Below are 20434 nucleotides of genomic sequence, written 5' to 3' on the forward strand. Positions count from 1 at the left end.
GTGCCTGTTGGTAGTTTTCAAGGTTGACAGATAAAACTAAAATGAAAGCTTGAACACTACTAAACCATCCCACACCCCCCCTCCCTCTTTTTTTAAAATATATTTTGAAGTTGAATTACTGAATTTTGTATAAATTTCATGAAGGCCGATCAAGACACAAACTTTGCTCCAGCATTTTTCTGAGAATTTATATTGTTGAAAATTTCATCATTTTTTGCTGGTACTTATTCAATGTTATGTTGTCAAATAATTGTGCTTGTACAATGATATTCTACAATGGTTTATGCTGAAGTAATATTGTTAGAAACAATCATAGGCATCATTAGTGGCATAGTTTCTCACAGGCATCTGATGTTTTTGACTTTTGCTGGAGTCGTTCCTGCCCTGGCTGTATCTCATTTTTTTGGTTCTGGTAAGCAGAATACTATCAGAGATATTGTTTTTATCACAGAACATATCAGTTTTACTACTCTATGAAGTGGTTCTTGACAATGGTATTGCTCATTTCTGCAGATACCACATCCAGTTGTTTTCTGTACCTTTTGCTGCTGTTATGGATTCCATAAAGCAGTTGCAATGAGTTATATCCATTGGTAAGTCTATACTCTATCATATGATGTGCTTTAGCCCTTGCATTTTATGCTATTTGTCATAGTCCTTCAATGATTCTTAATTCTGTAGTTTGACTATAAATTACACAGAATTGATCATTAGCATGAATTTTTGCCTTAATTATGTACAATCAGAATGCTATGTATCAGTTGGAGATGTTAGATTAGTTGTTTGGGCATTTGCATGGGTTGTTAAGAAACTAGCTGTTTGGATATGATGAACATATTGAAATTGGGAAGGTGAAGGAGTTGAAGACTTGAAGTTGCACCCTCTTCTTTTCTTCCAATCTATTGTTCTTTTAATCTTGCCTTGAATTTCTAGTTCTGCACCTTCTGAGTGTATAATTACATAAAGAAAAGACAATAAGACTGCCCATAAATATAAATCAAAAGCTTTAGATAAGAGCATATTGACTTGCAGAAGCTACTTATAAGAACTTCAGCACTGAATTGGAACTTAGGGTACATCATTTATTCAGTACTACTTATATCCATTAATGTAAAGTTTTTTTGGGGGGGGGGGGGGGTGTGGGATCCAAATATCTGCAGCGTTATTCCTAACTATATAAAGACTATAAGAAATGTCAAATTCTGAAAGACACACATGATCTCTGATCCAGAGTCTGCAGTGCTTAAATTTTCATTGCATTGATGGCTCTTTCCGCTGTTGGAGAGTACTGGAGGTATGTTTTAACGTAGTTTTTGACCTTCTTGTAAAGCTGTGGCCTCTCTTTGTTTATCAGATCACTTAAAGGCCCTATCTCTTTTTCTGTATGCGGAAAACATGCAATAGCCACAGATGTTCTTTCTCTCTCCTTATCTATCACTACCTTGTGCACTGCACTCTTCAATAAACCATTACTCATTATCTGCATACAACCAAATTTGCTTCCATCAGTTTTTTTTTTTTTATGGGAGTTTATTTTTAATTATTAAGGATCGAATTAATGTACAAATACTGTGCCTCACCTGTTAAATTTATGAGTTACTGTTATGCCAAAAATAAATTCTTAGTTTATGTTAATGCGGAGTATGAAAGATGATACGGAAAATATGGTCACTTATGATTTTTTTGTTTGATAAATTATGGTCTATCATGTTTGTATTCAACAAATAATAGATCAATAATGTTTGTATTCAACAAATAATTTTCCTATGAAATTACCTCTAGTTGGTCTCCAATATTGATGAAAAGGGTATCAGGAACAATGGGAACTTTAAACCACTGGTTATCTTTCTGTACTTGAAGACCTTCAACCTCTTTGTCTTGTAAGAGAATGGTAACTGCTGAAGCATCAGAATGTGGTTTGAGGCCGAAAACGTGATCTGAGGATGAACATGGAGGATAATAGTTGAACCTTGCTAGCATATATATGTTCTGCTCTGCTTCACACTCTCTGTAGAACCTATCTTCTTCTAAATTGAGTGATTTTGAGATGGCCTTTAGGATCATTTCTAGCACCCGCCTCACTTCCTTGGTGTATTCATCTAATGTTTCCCTACAATTGCTCAAAAATTGACAAAATGAATTCCAAGTTTGGGTGTTATACCCAAAATACTTCTGAGGATTCTTTTAGAAAACTTCCCATTTGGGTAAAGTCTTCCACTCTACTCATATCCCTAGATAATGTACAAGGAAATATTTTGGAAGCTATTATATTGTACATAATATTATGTATAGAATTATTACCTAAATTTTGGCAATTCTTCAGGCCAAAGCTTGAAGTTTCGCTGATCATTAGGATAAACTTTGAGTACCAGTCTATCACTCCAGCTATAACTTTGATCCTCAGTAACCGTATCATTTCCATATCCCTCAACCCATTGTAAAGTTCTAGAATACTTCTGCTTCACTTCTTGTGGCAAAGCAAAGAAATCCTTATCAACCCCTTGGATTTGGTTAAGTAACGAGCTGGTCAAACCATGATTTGTAAGCTGAAAAACATCAAAGAACAAATTTTGAAACAAGTTTTCTACTAAAACTGCAAGTATCAAACAAAACATTATGGATACTGAAACTCTGAACTCTTAAGTGTGTCAAAGCTAACCTGAAAACAACCCCAGGAACTCAGAGTGGATCGCAGTTTTTGCAGTTCTTCTTCGTGTTGGTGCAATGATGAAGATGAAAGAAGGTTGAGATCGATTATGGGACTATCCATATATCCAATCGCGGAATTATCAGGCACTTTGTCTGAAGGCTGGTAAATGTATCTTTCTGGTATTTGATTGCCTATAGTTTTAATCATCTCTTGAATCGGTTTTGGTGGTAATTCTAGCTTCATGGGAGGGACAGATGATGCAGCCATTTTACTTGGTGAATCCAACTGGAAAACAAGGAAATTTTTATATATTGAATTTGCCAGTTGTTCAATTCTGTGGTTTTTGTAGCTTTAACTCAAAAATATTCTGATGATTAATGAATCATCAACAGAAGCAAAAATTGTTTTTTAACCCCTTTTTCTTTATTATTATTTTTTTTTAAAAAAATAAATTATTTGAAAGATTGGGATCAGATACTTTTGGTTTTGAAGTTTTTTGAGCTGAGCATTTAAATGGAGTCTTTCTTTATTGTTGGTGGGACATTATGTTTTGTATTATTATGGCTGTGTGCTCTCTTCATTTCATATTACCAGACCACTTGCATTCTTTCAATATACATATTATATCACTGAGATCATCAATATGGAGCACTTGGTAATTTGGTATAGGCGGTTGGCGTTGAATTCCAAAGCAATAATTAACAATGTTTTTATTGTTTCAAAAAAAAAAAAAAAAGTTTTTATGTCTATTCGTGTAAACTCAAAAGACATTTATTTGGGATCGGAGGGAGTAATATTCACTCGTAGTCAGGTATTTTATAGATGCCAACTTGGAGATTTAGAATATCATCAGTGATTTGAGCCTCTGCCTTTTGGATATAATATATGTCTGTATGAGTATATATCAATCTAACCTACAAATTTCTTACATTTGATTTTAGCAGCTCTGATTTTTCATAACATTAGCTGAGGATAAACTGTAATTTTTATCAGTAATACTTTTTTCCACCCTTGTCTAATTCCTGATCTTTTTTGTACATTTGTGGCCTTTTCTTGTTGATTTAATCACTTGGTGGTCCAATTTCTTTGTGTGTGGAACACATAATAGCCACCTTTCTTTCTCCTTATTTAACACTACCGTGGCCGTATGCACAACACTCTTCAATATGCCATAATAAGCATACATTCAGTTTTTTTTTTTTTCGTCAGTTTCTGAGGCCCTGACTTTGACTGTCAATAATTTTCACTTCAATTTGTTCTTGATATCTACCGAGAAAAGAAAGCGAGAGTACAACGAATCTAGGATGCCTTGACAGAAATATGTTTAATATCTAGTAACAAAAATACAACCCCTGTTTAAAAGCAGAAAAAATTTACTCTCAGGTTACCTAACTGGTTATTAAGGTTATTGAAAGGGGCATCATGATGGGAAATTTGGCTATCTTTTCTGAACTCAAACGCCTTGAACTTTTTTTGTCTTGCAGGAGTGGTGATTGACATACCATCAAAATGTGGTTTAAGACGTAACAAGATTTGATAAACTGAGATTTGATAAACTGGTAAATACACTGTACTTTTCTGGTATTTTCTTTCCTGTAGTATAATCAACTTTAGAACGGTTTGTGATGGTAATTTTGCATTCTCTTCTACACTGGTATGCGTCATTGTAAAAGCTGGTGGTGTTGAATTAAAAATGTTTATACGATGCTTTAGTATTGACTTATGTGTGATTGAGCATATTAGGGATATTGTAGAAATTACTGAAGTACATTAAATTCAGATCTCAAAATGCATAGGAAATCATTCTTAAGCAACTTACGTTTGAGCTTTGTTATTTTATTCTGAACTAAACTTATTGGCTCTTATTTGAACTTAACCTCGCAATATTTGATTTGTAAATCAAACTTGGTTTCTAACTTTATCTAAACTTACCTCAACGTAACAAAAGGTGAAAAGAACAAAATCCCAACACCTGATTATCATCAACTTTTGTCACTCTTCTTACTATAAGTTTACATTACATAAAGCTGAGGGACTTCATGAGACTGCCCATAAGTATGTACAAAATATGACAACAGAAAGCAAGGTTCCTTCAGAAGCTAATTAAAGTACATCAAGAACAAGTGAACAACCATAGACATTTGATTGTACACAGCCTTATCGTGAACTATTCACTAGTTTTAACTCTTTTTAGATAGGTTTTTTTATGAAATGCCCTTATAAAACAACCCACAACTTAAAGTATTACAGCCAGAAGTTCAGATTTTCATTGAATTGATGGCTCTTTCTCCCCTTGAATAATATTGGAAGAAAACACTAACATAGTTCTTGATCTTCTTGTATAGTTGCGGTCTTTCCTCACCAACTAGCTCACTTAATGGTCCTATTTCTTTGTCGAAGGGTGGAGAACATACCGTAGCCAAAGAAATCCTTTCTTTCTCCTTATCTATCACTACCTTGTGCACTGCACTCTTTAATATGCCATTGCTCATAATCTGCATACATCACATTTTTCTATCAGTTAATGATTTGAGACTCGGCCAAAAACAGAACATAAGGTCTATTATTGGCTTATTGCAGTGTTAGTAATAATTAAATAAACTTCCTTTCAAAGTACCTCCAACTGGTCACCAATATTAATAAAAAGGGCGTTCGGAACAATCGGAACTTTAAACCATTGGCCATCTTTTTGAACCTGTAAACCTTCAACTTGTTTGTCTTGCAGAAGAATGGTAACTGCTGTACCATCAGAATGTGGTTTAAGGCCTATAACTTGTTCTGGTTTTGAACATGGCGGATAATAGTTGAATCTTGTGAACATGTTTATAGCTTCCACTCCTCCACACTCTCTCAGAAAGCTGTATTCGTCCAACTCAAGTGATTTTGCAATCTCTATTAAAATGGTTTTCATTACTCTCCTCACTTCCATGGCGTACTCTTCCAATGTTTCCCTGTAATATAAGCTCATATTTATCAACTTTGGTATAATAAAAGAGAATTATAGTTTTAAGGAGTCAATCATATAGTACATGATTGTATGCAGAAAAATTCTCACCTGAAACCTGGTAAATATTCAGGCCAAAGCTTAAAATTCCGGTGTTCAAGTGGGTAAACTTTGAGATGCAATCTATCATTCCAATTATAACTCTGACCTTCACAAGCTGTATCACCTCCATAACCTTCAAACCAATCCAATGTTCTGCTATGCTTCTGTTTATCTTCTAATGGCAGAGCAAAGAATTCCTTACCGACTTCACGGATTTGATCAAGTAACGAACTCAATAACCCATGATTAATAAGCTGAAAAAACATCAGCAAAGTTGCAAAATAATCAGTCTAATGATCTGTGACAGCAAGTACTCCAGTTTATTTATTTATTTTTTTAACGGTAAATAGTGTTCAAAACAAACCTGTAAGCAACCCCAGGAATTAAGAACGGATCGAAGTTTTCGCAGTTCTTGTTCGTGTTGGCTTGATGATCCAGCTGAGAGTAGGCTAAGATCAATTATTGGACTGTCCATATATTCAATATCAGAGTGCTTATCATCTGAATTGTTTGGAAGTTGGACTCTGTATCTTTCTGGGACTTCTTTGACAGTAGATTTGATCAATTCTTGAACTGGTTTTGATGGCAGTTCAAGATTCATAGGTGGAAAAGATGATACAGCCATCTTACTTGGTGAAACTAAAATGACAATAATGAGAAAAAAAAAGGTAGAAGAGATTAGGTGCAAGTTGGATAAGTATATTGTTTTTATGGTTCAGTCACTTGATATACATGGAAAGGCTAACAATCGATGGAGATTTATTTACTCTCTCTATCCCAAAATAAGTGTTACAAAAGTTTTTCGTTGTCATAAGAAATCTAGTCATGTTAGATCTACATATCACTTTATTTTTAACTACGTATAAGGTTTCTCATCATACATTCAAAAAAGATATGCAAAATCGTTTGTGATAAGAAACCAAGCATGCTTGGTGGAGAACTCACCTTGTGATTTGGAGGTCACAAGTTCGGGCCCCACCAACTACAAACATGCTTGGGAGTAGGGGGGTTCTCTTACCTCCTCCCGACCCCCTCTACTCTTAAGCGATGACTTGCGGAGTTGAGCGGGCTAAATTTATGAAAGGTGCCGGTTTAATAGAGTCCTTCAAATAATTAAGAGTATGTACTGTGCATTTGTATTGAGTACGGTACTGCTCGTTTTTGACATCCTCAAGTTCAATTTCAGGTTTAAGCCCAGCCCAATTAAAAAAATTGGGTCGAATATACTTACTTGGACTTTAAGATTAGGTCATCTTCTAACTTTACAAATCTTCCTTTCTCTAAAGTGAAGCGACCAGAGCCTAGACCAAGTGAAGCGACCAGATCTTCAATGAACTCCTTCGCCGGCGACCGGCCAATAGCCTGATAAGCTATATGTCCATGTACATTCTATCACGTTGAAAAATGATAACTTTGTCTAGCTAGCTTTATATGCATCAATGCATCATTATACTAGCAATGCAATTTCGTGCAGTCGTGCGTATATATGTATCATCTTTCACAAGCTTACTAAACTCAACATTATATTTTTTAAAGATTTTGTAGAATTATTAGTTTACCTAGTAACTTTATTATGTAACAATTTTATTATTATAATTAGTTTTTGAGTTACATTTAGATACTTCTATCTTTGAATTTCAATTACCATTAATTTTAAACACTGACCATGGCTGGGGAATTATCCAGTTTAATACATGGATAAAAGTTGGATAATGATCCTATGTATGTAGCCTTAAAGGTACAAATTGTATTTAATTTAAATAATTGGAAGTGGTACGGAGCTTCTGAATTGGTATTCCCTCTACTCAATACTTCAATATACTTTTCACAAGAATTAAGGAATATAGAATTATCAATTCATATTTGTAAGTATAGTTGCATTTTTACGGAAAATTACATAATTTAATGTTGATGAAGATAAAATTATACTCCATACTTTGTATATGCTTTTGTAGTATATAACATACTCAATTTTGCATTCGAAAGAAATAAAAATCCATTATTGATGTGATTACATTTTATTTTATTTTTTTTTTGGAAAAATGAGGATATAAATATATTTTCGGACACCATTAAAATATAAAAAGATTATTTTCTAATGGGACAAAAAATCTAGAAAAAAGAATAAACTTCCTAAACTTTGAACCACCATATCTAATTACATATCCCATTACAGTACATATTGCGTAGCAAACAAGTATCTATCATTATGACCTAATTTTCCTAAAATATAAGCACTACTTTTCTATAAATATAAGGTTATCAATTAATGAGGTCATCCCATCAATCCAAACAATAATAAACAGTATTCCCTTCCAATTTTCTTTGCCCTAATATTTTTTCCCTTTCATTGATCTTCAAGTTAGAAGAAGTAAGGATGAATTCTTCGAAGAAGTTGGCTAAAATTACCCTAATTTACCCATCTTTGGATGAACCCGGGAAGAAGATTCGAGCTGTAAAATTTGTGAAATTACCAAGATCATACTTTACCAAATCCAAAGACATTAATGTTACATCAAAATCCTTGGTTTCTTGCAAGACAAACACCCTCAAATTCTCAAAAACAAATACAATATTAGCAACTAGAAAGAGTACTACAAAACCTCTAATTAAGTCAAAATTCGTTAAAGGAGCAAATGCAAGGAGCACTACTACTGCGCATTTGATTAGAACTTCCGGCACTTCATCGTTGTTGCGTAAAGGTGTTGTTACTATGGCTTCCGGGGATAAAGATATCGTCACTAAGGCTACTAATAGGCGTGCTATACGGCCAATTGACCTTGAGAAGATGAGACACAACCGAGACTATTCTTTCTTATTCGATGCCAATTGAAGGTGAAGATGATCAAAATTCAAGAAGTCATATGTTGTAATTTGTTTAGTTTGGAGTTTAATGTACGATGATATATCCAAATCTTTATGTTACGTCTGCAATAGTTTGGTATAGACATCTATTTGAATATATTATTCTACTAGATTAACCAATTGTTCACTTTAATGTTTAGGTTTTGTTTCATGTAATAATCTTATTGTCTATATATCTTTAATGTACTCTATTTAGATTATTGATATTCTAGAATTATTTCTTCCATCAATAGTATATGTATGTGTATTCTCTTTACTTGATGGTATAGGTCCTAAGGCACGCTTGCACTATGGTTGTCTCGAATTCTCGTATTTAATTTAATTTGTTTCATGATTTTGGAATATCGGTGTTATTTCGATCCGAATTCATCTAGTTTTGTCTAATTTAAGATCGAGTCAAGAATATAGGTTCAAATGTTGTTACGTTGTTATTCTATTCTAGCTATTTGATTATCACGCAATAGGCATCAAAAGGTTAAATCAAAATCCCAATACTTAATTATCATAAACTTGAGTCACCAAATTTATTATAATTACATAAAGAAAATTAAAAAGGCTTAATAAGATAGCCCATACATACACATACGTAAACATGAACAAAATGTGAAAGAAGAAAGAAAGCATGGTTCCTTCAGGATGCCGTCGTTATTTAGAGATATTGCAACAACCTTATTGTACATACCAACATATTTTAACAGCCAACTATATTATTTTCGAGTTCATATTTAATTTCATTGCAGTGATGGCTCTTTCTTCCTGCATAAAAGCTTTTAGTGTAATCATCGACTACTATTGACTACAATAACACAAAAAATCTAGACCATTTTTGTTTCATATTTTTTTTGCAAATTTAGGGTATTATTTGTGAAATATAAAATATTTTAAAGTTGTAAAAATTATGAAACGGAGCTAGTATTTTTTTTTTTTTTTGAAAGAAAACGGAGCTAGTATTTAGTACCTCCAAATTAATTACTTCGTATTATTGAGCATTTACAACTGACGTAGTCGTATGTATAATGATTACGAGTGCAAAGTATTTCCATATACTATTACATTAAAATACGTTTTTCTTTTTCTTTTTTTGGCTTAAAAAACGTGAATAATTTGTGTAATTCAATTAATAATATTCGATTCATATTTAATGTGGTGTATGTAATTCAGGGGTATAATTTTCATAATTTATATACATACTGTAGCAATACAAATCCTTTCTTTCTCCTTATCATCACAACCTTGTGCACCACGCACACTCAATTCTTGTTCAAAAAAATTAATTTCAATCTCGTAAAGAGTAATTTCAACTCAATAAATTAAAAATTAGTTCAGCAAAAATAAGGTGAAGTAAATAGAACCTTAGTATTAATAATAATTGCTATGAATAGGTTGTAGTTAGGGAGTTTGGTCCCTAAGTGTTGGGCACAACGGTAATTTACTACTCCATATGTATCACTAGTAGGATTATACGGATGATTTCATTGATTTGTCTATCTATTCATATACTTCGTATTATATACTTCTCTAACAATTCTCAGTTTAAGCTTATCAATGCATTATTTATTTATTTATTTATTTTTGACAGGTATCAAAACATTATTTTAAGTATAATATTTTGATACCACGAAACATGTAAAATTAAAAAAAAAATATTATGAAAATATATATAAATCGAGACAAATCTGACAAGATCTAGAAATCATCAACGCTAATCAAAAGTAGAGTACGTACTAGAGTATTTAAAATACAAGTAAAAAAAATAGACCTGATGGAATCCTTTGCATTAGCAATGTGGTGGTTAGAGCACATGATCTAGCAACTGGTGCTAGTAAAAGACACACATGTATAACACTTATCATTATTTCTTTGCGCTAAACGAAATAAATTCTAATGATAAGTTTATCTTAGGATGAATGCAGGGCCGTCTCCGGCAATTTGATGGCCCTGTTCTAACTAAAATATTGGGTCCTTAAATTTTTAAAGAACTATTTTTAAAACGTTAAAAATATTAAAATATTATTATTTTAAAATAACTTTATTAAGTATTAATAATACAAATTAAAGAGGAAAATATTCATATTACTAAGTTTAATAATAATTCAATAAAAAAACAAATAAAAACTTTTTATTTATAAAATGTCATCCTTCTAACATTCTTCGAAACAAAATCCTTAGTTATATCTTCATCATTTTAATTTTGATTTGGAAATAAAAAGGCAAAATCGAAGATTTAGGATGATATTTTGGGTTTTATTTTGGAAATGATGGTCCTTTACGAGAAAGAAGGTGAATAGATAAGTTATGATTTTTATTAACAAGTCATCATTTTTTTAAGTTATGGGGCCCTGATTTTTTTAACATGTCCAAAGACGGCCCTGGATGAATGGTTTCACTAGGTCCTTTTTTTTTTTTTTAAGGAAGGTTTGACTAGGAATTTGTATATGAGCTATTACTTTATGTATATTTTTTTCTTAATTGTGTTGTTTGAATGCAATGGGAAATGACTTCCTTTGATAATTTACAATTTATAGTATATTATTTCTCTAATTCTCTTATCTAATTCTTAGGAAATTGTTCAAGTTATTTTGGTAGACATTAAGAAAATTATAAAACATGTGAATTTTGAATGACCCAATTAAGTAAACTTAGGTAATTAAAATTTAATTCGTACATTATGAGAAAATTCAATTTCGAAATTTCCAAATAATTTCAACTTCGTTCCTCTATTATTTCACAATTATACCACAATTGTGTATTTCCTAGAAATTATGAATGTCCATGAAAAAGTGGTTCAATCAAACAATACCTAAATATCAAGTGGGCATTTGGAATGTATTCCAATTTCTTCTTAGGACTAAAGATCTACTCAACTAAGGAGTAATTGTGTCAAAAAAAAAAAAAAAAAAAAAAAAAAAAAACAACCTAAGGAGTAATGACCCATTAAACTTTTAAGAAAAAAGGATACGCTTACATGACTAATGATCGAGTACGTAATATACACTTTTCTATCGTTTTATTAATATACGATTACTAAGTAGAACCAATGAATATTATGTCTCCACGTAAGCCAAGTTGGATTCTTTGTCAAAAAATTTAATGTAAATTAATTTGCAAAATCTACCTAAATTTGGGTCGTTATTTGCCTTCGCCATCACCCTTCTAATTATAAATTAAATATGTACCTTTTAATACTAATATTATGTCCTTAAAGAAGTGGCAGAGCTAAATTTATTATTAATAATGGGGTTCATAATTGTTGAAGTATATATTCGAGCATAAGAAATGAATTTACTCCAAGTAATTAAGTAGGTTCAAATGTTCAATTGAACACGCTTGCTTCAATATGGCTCCCGCAGTCCCGCCCCTACATAAAGATCGAATTGAAGATCATAATTGGTCAATCCAACTTTCATTTTCATCATCAACTTTCGTTAATGAAAACATATAATTGTGAATGAAAAACAAAATTAAACCTCCATTGTTAAAATTCATCTTCAACCTTCACCTTAATCATCATTTTTATTCATAAGATCCATCATCAACAACTTTCATCCTTCATATTATGCTTATGTCTTCGTTTTTAATTAATAATTGAGTTATATTGTAATTCTTATGTGGTCGATCTTTAAGTTACAACACGTGAAAATTTACACTATTTACTTTCTCTTATTTGAGTATTTGACAATCATCTGTATGTTGATTTATATGTTAATCATTTTATTTTTTGAATGGGACATGTTAATCATTTGAGATCTTGTTAAATTAGTCTAATTCATATTATCACAACAAGCTACGAGACACACGCTACGCGTGTACACTATAGGAAATTTATTAATTTACTCATAATATTGTTATTGTGGATTTTTCGAAAATCAATACTTACATAAACTTTAAATTTAAGAACGAAAAAAAAAATGTCAATAGGACATCTACTCCACTTCGTGTACCTCAGTTAATCTTAAAAAATATTGTTGATCGTTGAGTTTTTATATAAAATATTGAAAATTATAGAGTAAAAATCTACAGTAACAGTACGTATATAGAAAATTAGATAGATGTATAATTTTTTCCTTTTATTTTTTAAATAAATTTTAAGGTTTTTTTATTGTTTGTAACTTAGATTTTTTTGAGGGAACTATATTCCTTTTTTTTTTTTAAAAAAAATCATGATATAGTTATCTTTCAACAAAGTTTAACGTGGTTTTTTTCAATTAAAAAAAAAAAGTAAATGGGGTTTGTGGTTAGTTAGATTTTTTTTTATTTATAAAAAGTACATAATTTTTGTTTGTTTTTAGTGATAATAATTCTGGTGAGTGGGTAGTTAGTTTTTAAGTTTTTTTTTTAATTTTTTTTTATTTGAAAGAATAGATTTTTTTTTTGAGCAGTTATGAATGAATTTTTTTCATTTTTAAAAAAAAAATATTAATTTAAATAAGTAGTTTTGTAAATTGAGGACATTTTGGGAAAATAAAAAATTTATCACCCAAAAGGCCCTTTCTCTTTATATAGTAGTATAGATATTAAGTTTTTACATATTATGCATTAGCAAGTGTTGAAACGTTGTTGCAACTAAGTGAGAACGGAGAATGTATCTAAGTATCTAATTAGTTTAAATGTTCATATATTATATGAATATGAATAGATATCAGTATATCACATGTATTCAATGTTTAGCATAAAATAATTAGGTTAATTGTCCTAATCAATCATTGCTAGCCGTAATATTTTGCACGGAATACCTACATTAGTATCTATGAGCTGTATGACCCAATAATCATAAAGTTTAAGATATTTCGAACACGTTTGCAAATCGTTATCAATTCAATTTTGTAAAAATTGTAGACATCTCATCTTGTAGGTGTCCCAGAGAACCTTTATTATTAATTAAACTTTTTTTTATTGATACTCCATCCATCACTTTTAAATCTTTACACCCATTAATTATTTTACGTTTTCTTGCGAAAAGAATTTGAATTCAATGCAAAAATTAAAGAAAGAGGTTTGAACTTCTAACTTCATGCTAACCTAGCTAGCAACAATTTCTGCTCTAGCTATTCATGTACATAAATAAATTTAAATGAAGAATAAAATTTTTTTTTAAGTAAATAAAAAAGTTAATTATTTTCGCTATTTAACATTAAATTTCAAATGTGTTGTATATTAATTAGTTACTCGTGAAATGTCGATAAATTTCCAACTCAATAATAAAAAAAGAAAGTATATTGAATCTTGCATATAGCATTACCCTAAAAAAATTACTCGGTATGAAACACTTAAATGGTGTCAAGGTAATTTACAAAATTACAAGTTTTGAATAAATTTTTTTAGTTTTTTTCACTACTTATTTAATAGATTAAGTGTGTCGGGTTCGGGTTAACGGATTGTCATTCAATCCATCTATATAATAGCTGGTTCCTACAGGCGCCTGTACGGTGCAACGTACAGTTGTTTTGTAGGAAAGAACATGATATATAAAAGTAATGAGCATATAGTTATAGTGAAAAGAACGTACTATTAAAATGTAATGAACATATACCTAAAGTAAAAATAACATACTATTAAAATGTAATGAACATATACCTAGAGTGAAAAGAACATACTTGCACCAAAAAAATAAATAAAAAGAACATATGTTTATGATCATTGATCAGTCAGTGTAATGTACTTTATTTGCAACATAATGATCATTGCTTAATGTGAAATGTTTATTAAATTTTGTCTTCAAATTAGGGTGGTTATATATAGATAAAGTTTATTACATAATATTATCATGTTCTTTATTAATACTGCAGATGTTCTTTAGATATGAAAAAAAAATATATAAAATTGGATGTTCGTTACAAAACAACTATATGTTCTCTACAAAATAACTATATGCTCTTTACAAAATAGTTACATGTTCTTTTTGCATTTTTTGGCTTTACCAAGCAAGGTATAGCCGCCTGCACCTTAAAATTTTCAATATAATCAGGTTATGCTTGACAGTTTTGGGTTGAAAAATTCAACCCAAACCTAACCCGTTTAATTTCGTGTCGTGTTCATGTCGACCCAATTATGTAATTGAGTTGAGAATTCATGACCTGAACCTGCTTATTTTGTGTTGGGTTATCGTGTTGTGTCACCTTTGAATAACCCTAATCAGATCCTAGCAAACCTTCGGGATTTATTTTTAAAAAATTTTGCTTGAAAAACTTTGACTTATGTATTTATATAGGAAAATTTGTGTACAACTACCCATTTCTTGGCTCTTTTGTGACCAACTACCCGTTTTTAAGAAGTTTGTTAACAACTACGTACCCATTTTTGCAAAAGTTTGTGAACCACTACCCACAAACGGATTCCGTCCAATTTCACCGTTTAAGGGGCCCACCTTTTTGTTTCCCACCCATTAACCCCTTCCTAGCCTAATTAACCCCCTTCCCAACCTAATTAACCCCTTTTCACCCTAATTAACTCTATTCCCACCCTAATTAACCTCCTTCCTGAAGGAGTTATGTCTTCGATAAGTGCAATAGCTAGATATATCAAGGATCACTATTATGGAGATAATAAGTTCGTTCTCTTGGGGCGTCATCATCTGTTGCTAGACTATGAGAGATGATCTTTGGGCTAGTAAAATAGCCCAAAGCCCGCTAGAATGGATCCTATGAGGTCACACACAAAGGTATTGGGTTAAGCAAGTAAGAGGCCCATTATTGGGCCTTATGAGTATTTAACTAATCATGAATATGATTGGGCTAGTGTAGTTTGATTGGGATTAGGAATTGGGCTTGGTCATGGACTCTTATTTATGGATATGATCTATAAATAAGATCCATGCCTAGGGTTGTAAAATATAGGAGTCACAATTAACTTACAGTGAATTGTGAATCAAGGCAACCAAGTCCCAAAACCCTCATCTCCCTCTCTCTCTCTCTCACGGCACCCCTCTCCCCCCCTTGGACTTGCGGCCGTCCACCCCTGGTGGTGCTCGCGGTGGTTCGTGACTAGTTCGTTGCTCATACTTCTCCGTAGAAGGTCGATTGAAGAGTTCGATCGCGACTAACTAGCATTAGTGGAGGTCTTAATCCATGCCTGTGGACCAAGTAGAGGAATCACGTTTGAGGTTCTTTGTCTCCCTTGTTCTTGCTCGATTGCTAGTGGAATCACGCTTCAAAGGTATAATTCTTACTCTTTATATGTTATGCATGAGATCCTTGGTTAGGTGCTATATGAATATGATTCATGTTTATTTCCGCTGCGTAGTACCTATATTCCCCTACAGTGGTATCAGTTAGCCTCTTGCAATTACATATATTGAGTATTAAACCTTTGTTAATCCACAATTTTAATTCAATTAGGAGGGAGAATAATTTAATTGTGGGTCAATTATTATATTAAATATGATTTAACAATATATAATCATTAAAGTTGTTTAATTTGCTCCATATTAGCCCTAAATTGATCCGAAATTAGCCCTATAATATTCGAAAAATTCGAACCCCCCCTTAATATTTCGAAATTTTCGAAATCATTAACCCCAATTTATGAAATTTGTGTTTTTGATTTTGATTTAATTCGAAAGTTTTATGTTTAAAGAATTTAATCTAATTGATTTCATGATAAATTATGAATTTTTCATGATCAACCTATTTAATTTAAAAGTTAAATTGTATTGGGATTAAATTCATGAAGAACCCTAATTTTAAAATTGAATATGATTTAATTTTAAAATTGGATGGACCACATTAATTTTAATTTTAATAAAAATGTTTTGTTTTAAATTAAAAATCAATAAAAAAAAAGGGGGATTGAGGTGCGGCAGCCGCGGCTGGGTGGCGCAGCCACGGCGACTGCCGCACCGTGGTGGTCCAGGAGGGAGGGTGGGCTGGGCACGGGTCAGTCAAAGGGGCAGCGCAGCAGTGCACCACCCTGATGTGTGTGCTGCTGCTGCTGTCCGCGCGTCGCTGCAGGGGCAGCGCACACCGCAAGGTGTGCGGCCACCGTGGCCGGCTTCGGCTGGCCACACCACGGTGGCTGACGCGGCTTTTTCATAAAAAAAAAATTTATTTTATTTTATTTTGAATAAAATCAGTTTTCAAAATTAAAAATTAAAAGATAAGTTTTGATTTTGAAAAGATAATTAACAAAGTTAAAGTTGTTAATTTTGTTAAGATAGGATAATTATGGAGCAAAAGATTCTATTTGGATAATAATTGATTAAATAATATGATTATCCCATAATTATTTTAGGATATTAATTGATTTAAAATATGTGATTGGCAAGTAATTAGGATAGAATCTCCTAAAAGTTAGGATAATCATGGAAAATAAATATGATTTATCTTCCATAATTAAAATAAGATTTGATTCTATCTCATACCTTAATTAAAATATATGATATTTTATAATTGGTTATGAATAATATATGATATTATCTAATTACAGTAATTAATTAATTAAAATATGAGATATTTTAGGAGCCATGTTTCCTTTACTGTGAACATTCGATGTTGTAGTTTAGGAAAGCATGATGAGTGATTTATTATATGGCATTTTATAATATATGATGTTATATATATTGCTATATAGACTAGTATGGCCCATAGATTCTAAATACGATCTGCGCATCGTTTTGTATTTTTGTAATCTAAATACGGTCTGCGTACCGTTAAGTATTTTTGTAATTTATTTTATTTTATTTAAGTAGTAGATAGAATAGAATAGTATTACAGGTTGCAGTTAATCCAAGAATCCATAGAGTGGAGGCCCAAAGGAGCAAGATGGATGAGATCCATGAAGGTTCAAGTGGGAGCTTTTTCTTTATTAGTTTTCTTAGGATTAAGGGGCCATACTATGTCATGTTTTATTTATGCATTAGTAGATTATGCATGTTAGATTTTATTTATGTTGTCTAATGATGCGCTAGAGTTCACTAAATAATCACAACATAATGAATCTAGGTCCCAGTAATATTGAGGTTGCTTTTCCAATTAAAAACCCGATGAAACCTTCGATATTTATGGCAGGTCATGCCTCAGCTGGGTGTCATACTATATCTTAGGGGAGTGGGGGTAAATCACGTTTTACACTTTTAATTGGTTATACTCAACAAGGTTACCTAAAGAGTTTAGAACCTTGAAGCTAATGGTAATAATTAAACATGTGATGGGTAATTATTCAACCAAGAATTACAAAGAGTTGTAATCAGTAAAGAGTTTACTCACCTTGAAAATGCAATGTTTGATGGTAGGGCCTCAGTCCGGTTAATTATTGCACAAATAAAGGATCTTGGAATCATTCTATTCAATAGGGATCAATTAAATTGAATGAATGTTTTAAAGTTACCAGTTTTATAATCGCTTATGGTACTTTAAAAGTTTATTAAACATAATTATTGAATTTTGCCTCGTTTGTTTTTGTTTGTAGATGAATAACTTATACGACAACACAATTTTACCAATGAAACTTAACTTAAGGCTGAATCTCAGAAACTTCAGGGAATGGGAAAAGGAGTTGAGAAATGTTCTCACAAGCCATGGGCTTGAATCTCGTTTATACATTCCTGTTAAGAGCAAATACACAGAAAAGTATGGAGCTGAAAGGCATGCTGAAATTGTTTCAGCTGCAGAGAAATTCAGAAAGCTCATTTTAGAATCTATTCCAACTTGTTGGAAAAGAAGATTCAGGCACTATGAGCCAACCATATTGTACAAATGTCTTCGTGCCATCTGTCGAGGTGGCATTGGAGCATTAGGAAGTGGAGGCATAAATGATCAAAATGTAAGAGAGGTCGTTAACTCGATCCCTCAGATTTACTATTCCTGGACGGACAGTGTAAGGTATGATGCTTACAATGTTCATTATAAGATAATGGCTAAAAGATTCATGCCTGGTCAGTCAGTAAGGGCCCATGTAAGGGAATTGATTGAAATGTTCAATCAAATGGATGTCCTTGGGAAACCGATCGATGATGACTCTGCTCATGATATTATTTTGTTCTCACTCCATGATGGTTTTGACATTGTCAAGCTCACTCATAATGATGAGGGATCTTCGGTGACATTGATCAATCTGTTGCTTAACCATGCTGAGGAGTTCCTGAAGAGGAGAGGAAGCGAATGCTTCTTTTGCGGTACTTGGCCATGCCATACACCAGGGTGTCCCCACTATGCACCAGTGAAAACGGAAGGTAAAGAGTTACTTGATGTTTTCGTTGTAGAAATTAATCTTACTTCATCTTCCACTTGGGTATTTGATACCGGATGTGGTGCTCATATCGTTAATAACGTGCAGGGCTTGAAAGAAAGTAAGAAGTTAGCAAAAGGGGAAGTAACGCTTCGAGTAGGAAATGGAGCAAAAGTTGATGCACTTGCTATTGGAAGCTATCACTTAAGACTTCCCTCTGGACTTATTTTGGTGCTTAATAACTGTTATTATATACCAACAATAACTAAAAACATTATTTCAGTTCCTGTTTTAGATTCTGAAGGATTTTCATTTGAAATAAGAGACAAGTGTTGTTTTATTTCGAAAGAAAGTATGTTATATGCTAACGCCAAATTAATTAATGGTTTGTATGTATTAGAATATACAACCCATGTCTACAATATTGATCATAAAAGGCAGAAAACAGATGGTTCAAACCCAACTTACCTATGGAATTGTAGGCTTGGTCACATCAACCAAAAGCGCATCCAGAAATTACACAAGGATGGACTTCTCTCTTCATTTGATTATGAATCATTTGAAAATTGTGAGTCATGCTTGCTTGGGAAAATGACTAAGTCACCCTTCACGGGTATAGGTGAAAGAGCTAGTGATCTTTTGGGACTCATACATACGGATGTGTGTGGACCAATGAGTTCAAAATCAAGGGGTGGGTTTAACTACTTCATTACTTTTACTGATGATTTAAGTAGATATGGTTATGTCTACTTAATGAAGAACAAATCGGAATCCTTTGAAAAGTTCAAAGAATTCCAGAATGAGGTACAAAACCAACTTGGGAAGACGATTAAAGCATTACGATCAGATCGTGGTGGTGAATATTTAACCCAAGAATTTGATGAACATCTGATTAATTGCGGAATACTTTCACAGTTAACTCCTCCAGGAACGCCACAGTTGAATGGTGTGTCAGAAAGGAGGAACAGGACTTTACTTGATATGGTGAGGTCCATGATGAGCTTTACTGATCTTCACATATCATTTTGGGGATATGCATTAGAAGCAGCTGCTAGAATACTAAACAGAAGCCCGTCCAAAGCAGTTGAAAAGACTCCATATGAGATGTGGAATGGAAGAGCTCCAAAGTTGTCTTTTCTCAAGATTTGGGGATGTGAAGCCTATGTAAAACGTTTACAAGGTGATAAACTACAACCTAAATCAGACAAGTGTTTCTTTGTGGGCTATCTAAAAGAAACAAAAGGGTATTATTTCTACAATCGCGAAGATAACAAAGTGTTTGTTGCTCGTGATGATGTCTTTCTAGAAAAGGAATTCCTGTCTAGAAAGCCAAGTGGGAGTAAAGTGGTTCTCGAAGAAATTCGAGACGAGCAACAAATGGATGTATAACACCACATTAGAGGCGAGGGCGCATGAGTCGATTAATCATGCGTCGGAGCGAGCTAATTCGACTAGCGAGACTCCTATCGTCCCACTTGAACCTAGTTCATGCGAAAATCTTCAAGGAGTTGGAGAGAATATTTCTATTGTTGCTCCTACCCCACGTAGGTCTGCCAGAATAAAAAACAAACAGTTTGTTGAAGTTCTGATAACTGAGGATTCCGAAATCTTCTTATTGGAGAATGAAGAACCTACAAGCTACAAGCAAGCTTTGGCGAGCCCCAACTCAGATAAATGGCTTGAGGCCATGAAGTCCGAAATGGAATCAATGT

The 20434-nt window shown here is 32.6% G+C and overlaps 2 protein-coding genes across 2 annotated transcripts; both read right to left on the bottom strand.

The window, feature by feature from the left end:
• Positions 1 to 961: 961 nt before the first annotated feature.
• Positions 962 to 3149, bottom strand: LOC145635709 (protein LATERAL BRANCHING OXIDOREDUCTASE 1-like). The gene is made up of 4 exons (XM_081687042.1): positions 2660 to 3149; positions 2302 to 2546; positions 1777 to 2110; positions 962 to 1480 (listed from the first exon to the last, which is right to left on the bottom strand). The coding sequence occupies exons 1-4, from the start codon at positions 2915 to 2917 to the stop codon at positions 1244 to 1246; spliced, it is 1074 nt and encodes a 357-aa protein (XP_081543168.1). The 5' UTR covers positions 2918 to 3149; the 3' UTR covers positions 962 to 1243.
• A 1477-nt stretch (positions 3150 to 4626) lies between these two features.
• LOC145635708 (protein SRG1-like) lies at positions 4627 to 6527 on the bottom strand. The gene is made up of 4 exons (XM_081687041.1): positions 6061 to 6527; positions 5706 to 5950; positions 5268 to 5601; positions 4627 to 5145 (listed from the first exon to the last, which is right to left on the bottom strand). The coding sequence occupies exons 1-4, from the start codon at positions 6319 to 6321 to the stop codon at positions 4909 to 4911; spliced, it is 1077 nt and encodes a 358-aa protein (XP_081543167.1). The 5' UTR covers positions 6322 to 6527; the 3' UTR covers positions 4627 to 4908.
• Positions 6528 to 20434: the final 13907 nt, after the last annotated feature.

Source organism: Chenopodium album, chromosome 6 (assembly GCF_948465745.1).
Source record: "Chenopodium album chromosome 6, dcCheAlbu1.1, whole genome shotgun sequence".
NCBI classification, from domain to species: Eukaryota; Viridiplantae; Streptophyta; class Magnoliopsida; order Caryophyllales; family Amaranthaceae; genus Chenopodium; species Chenopodium album.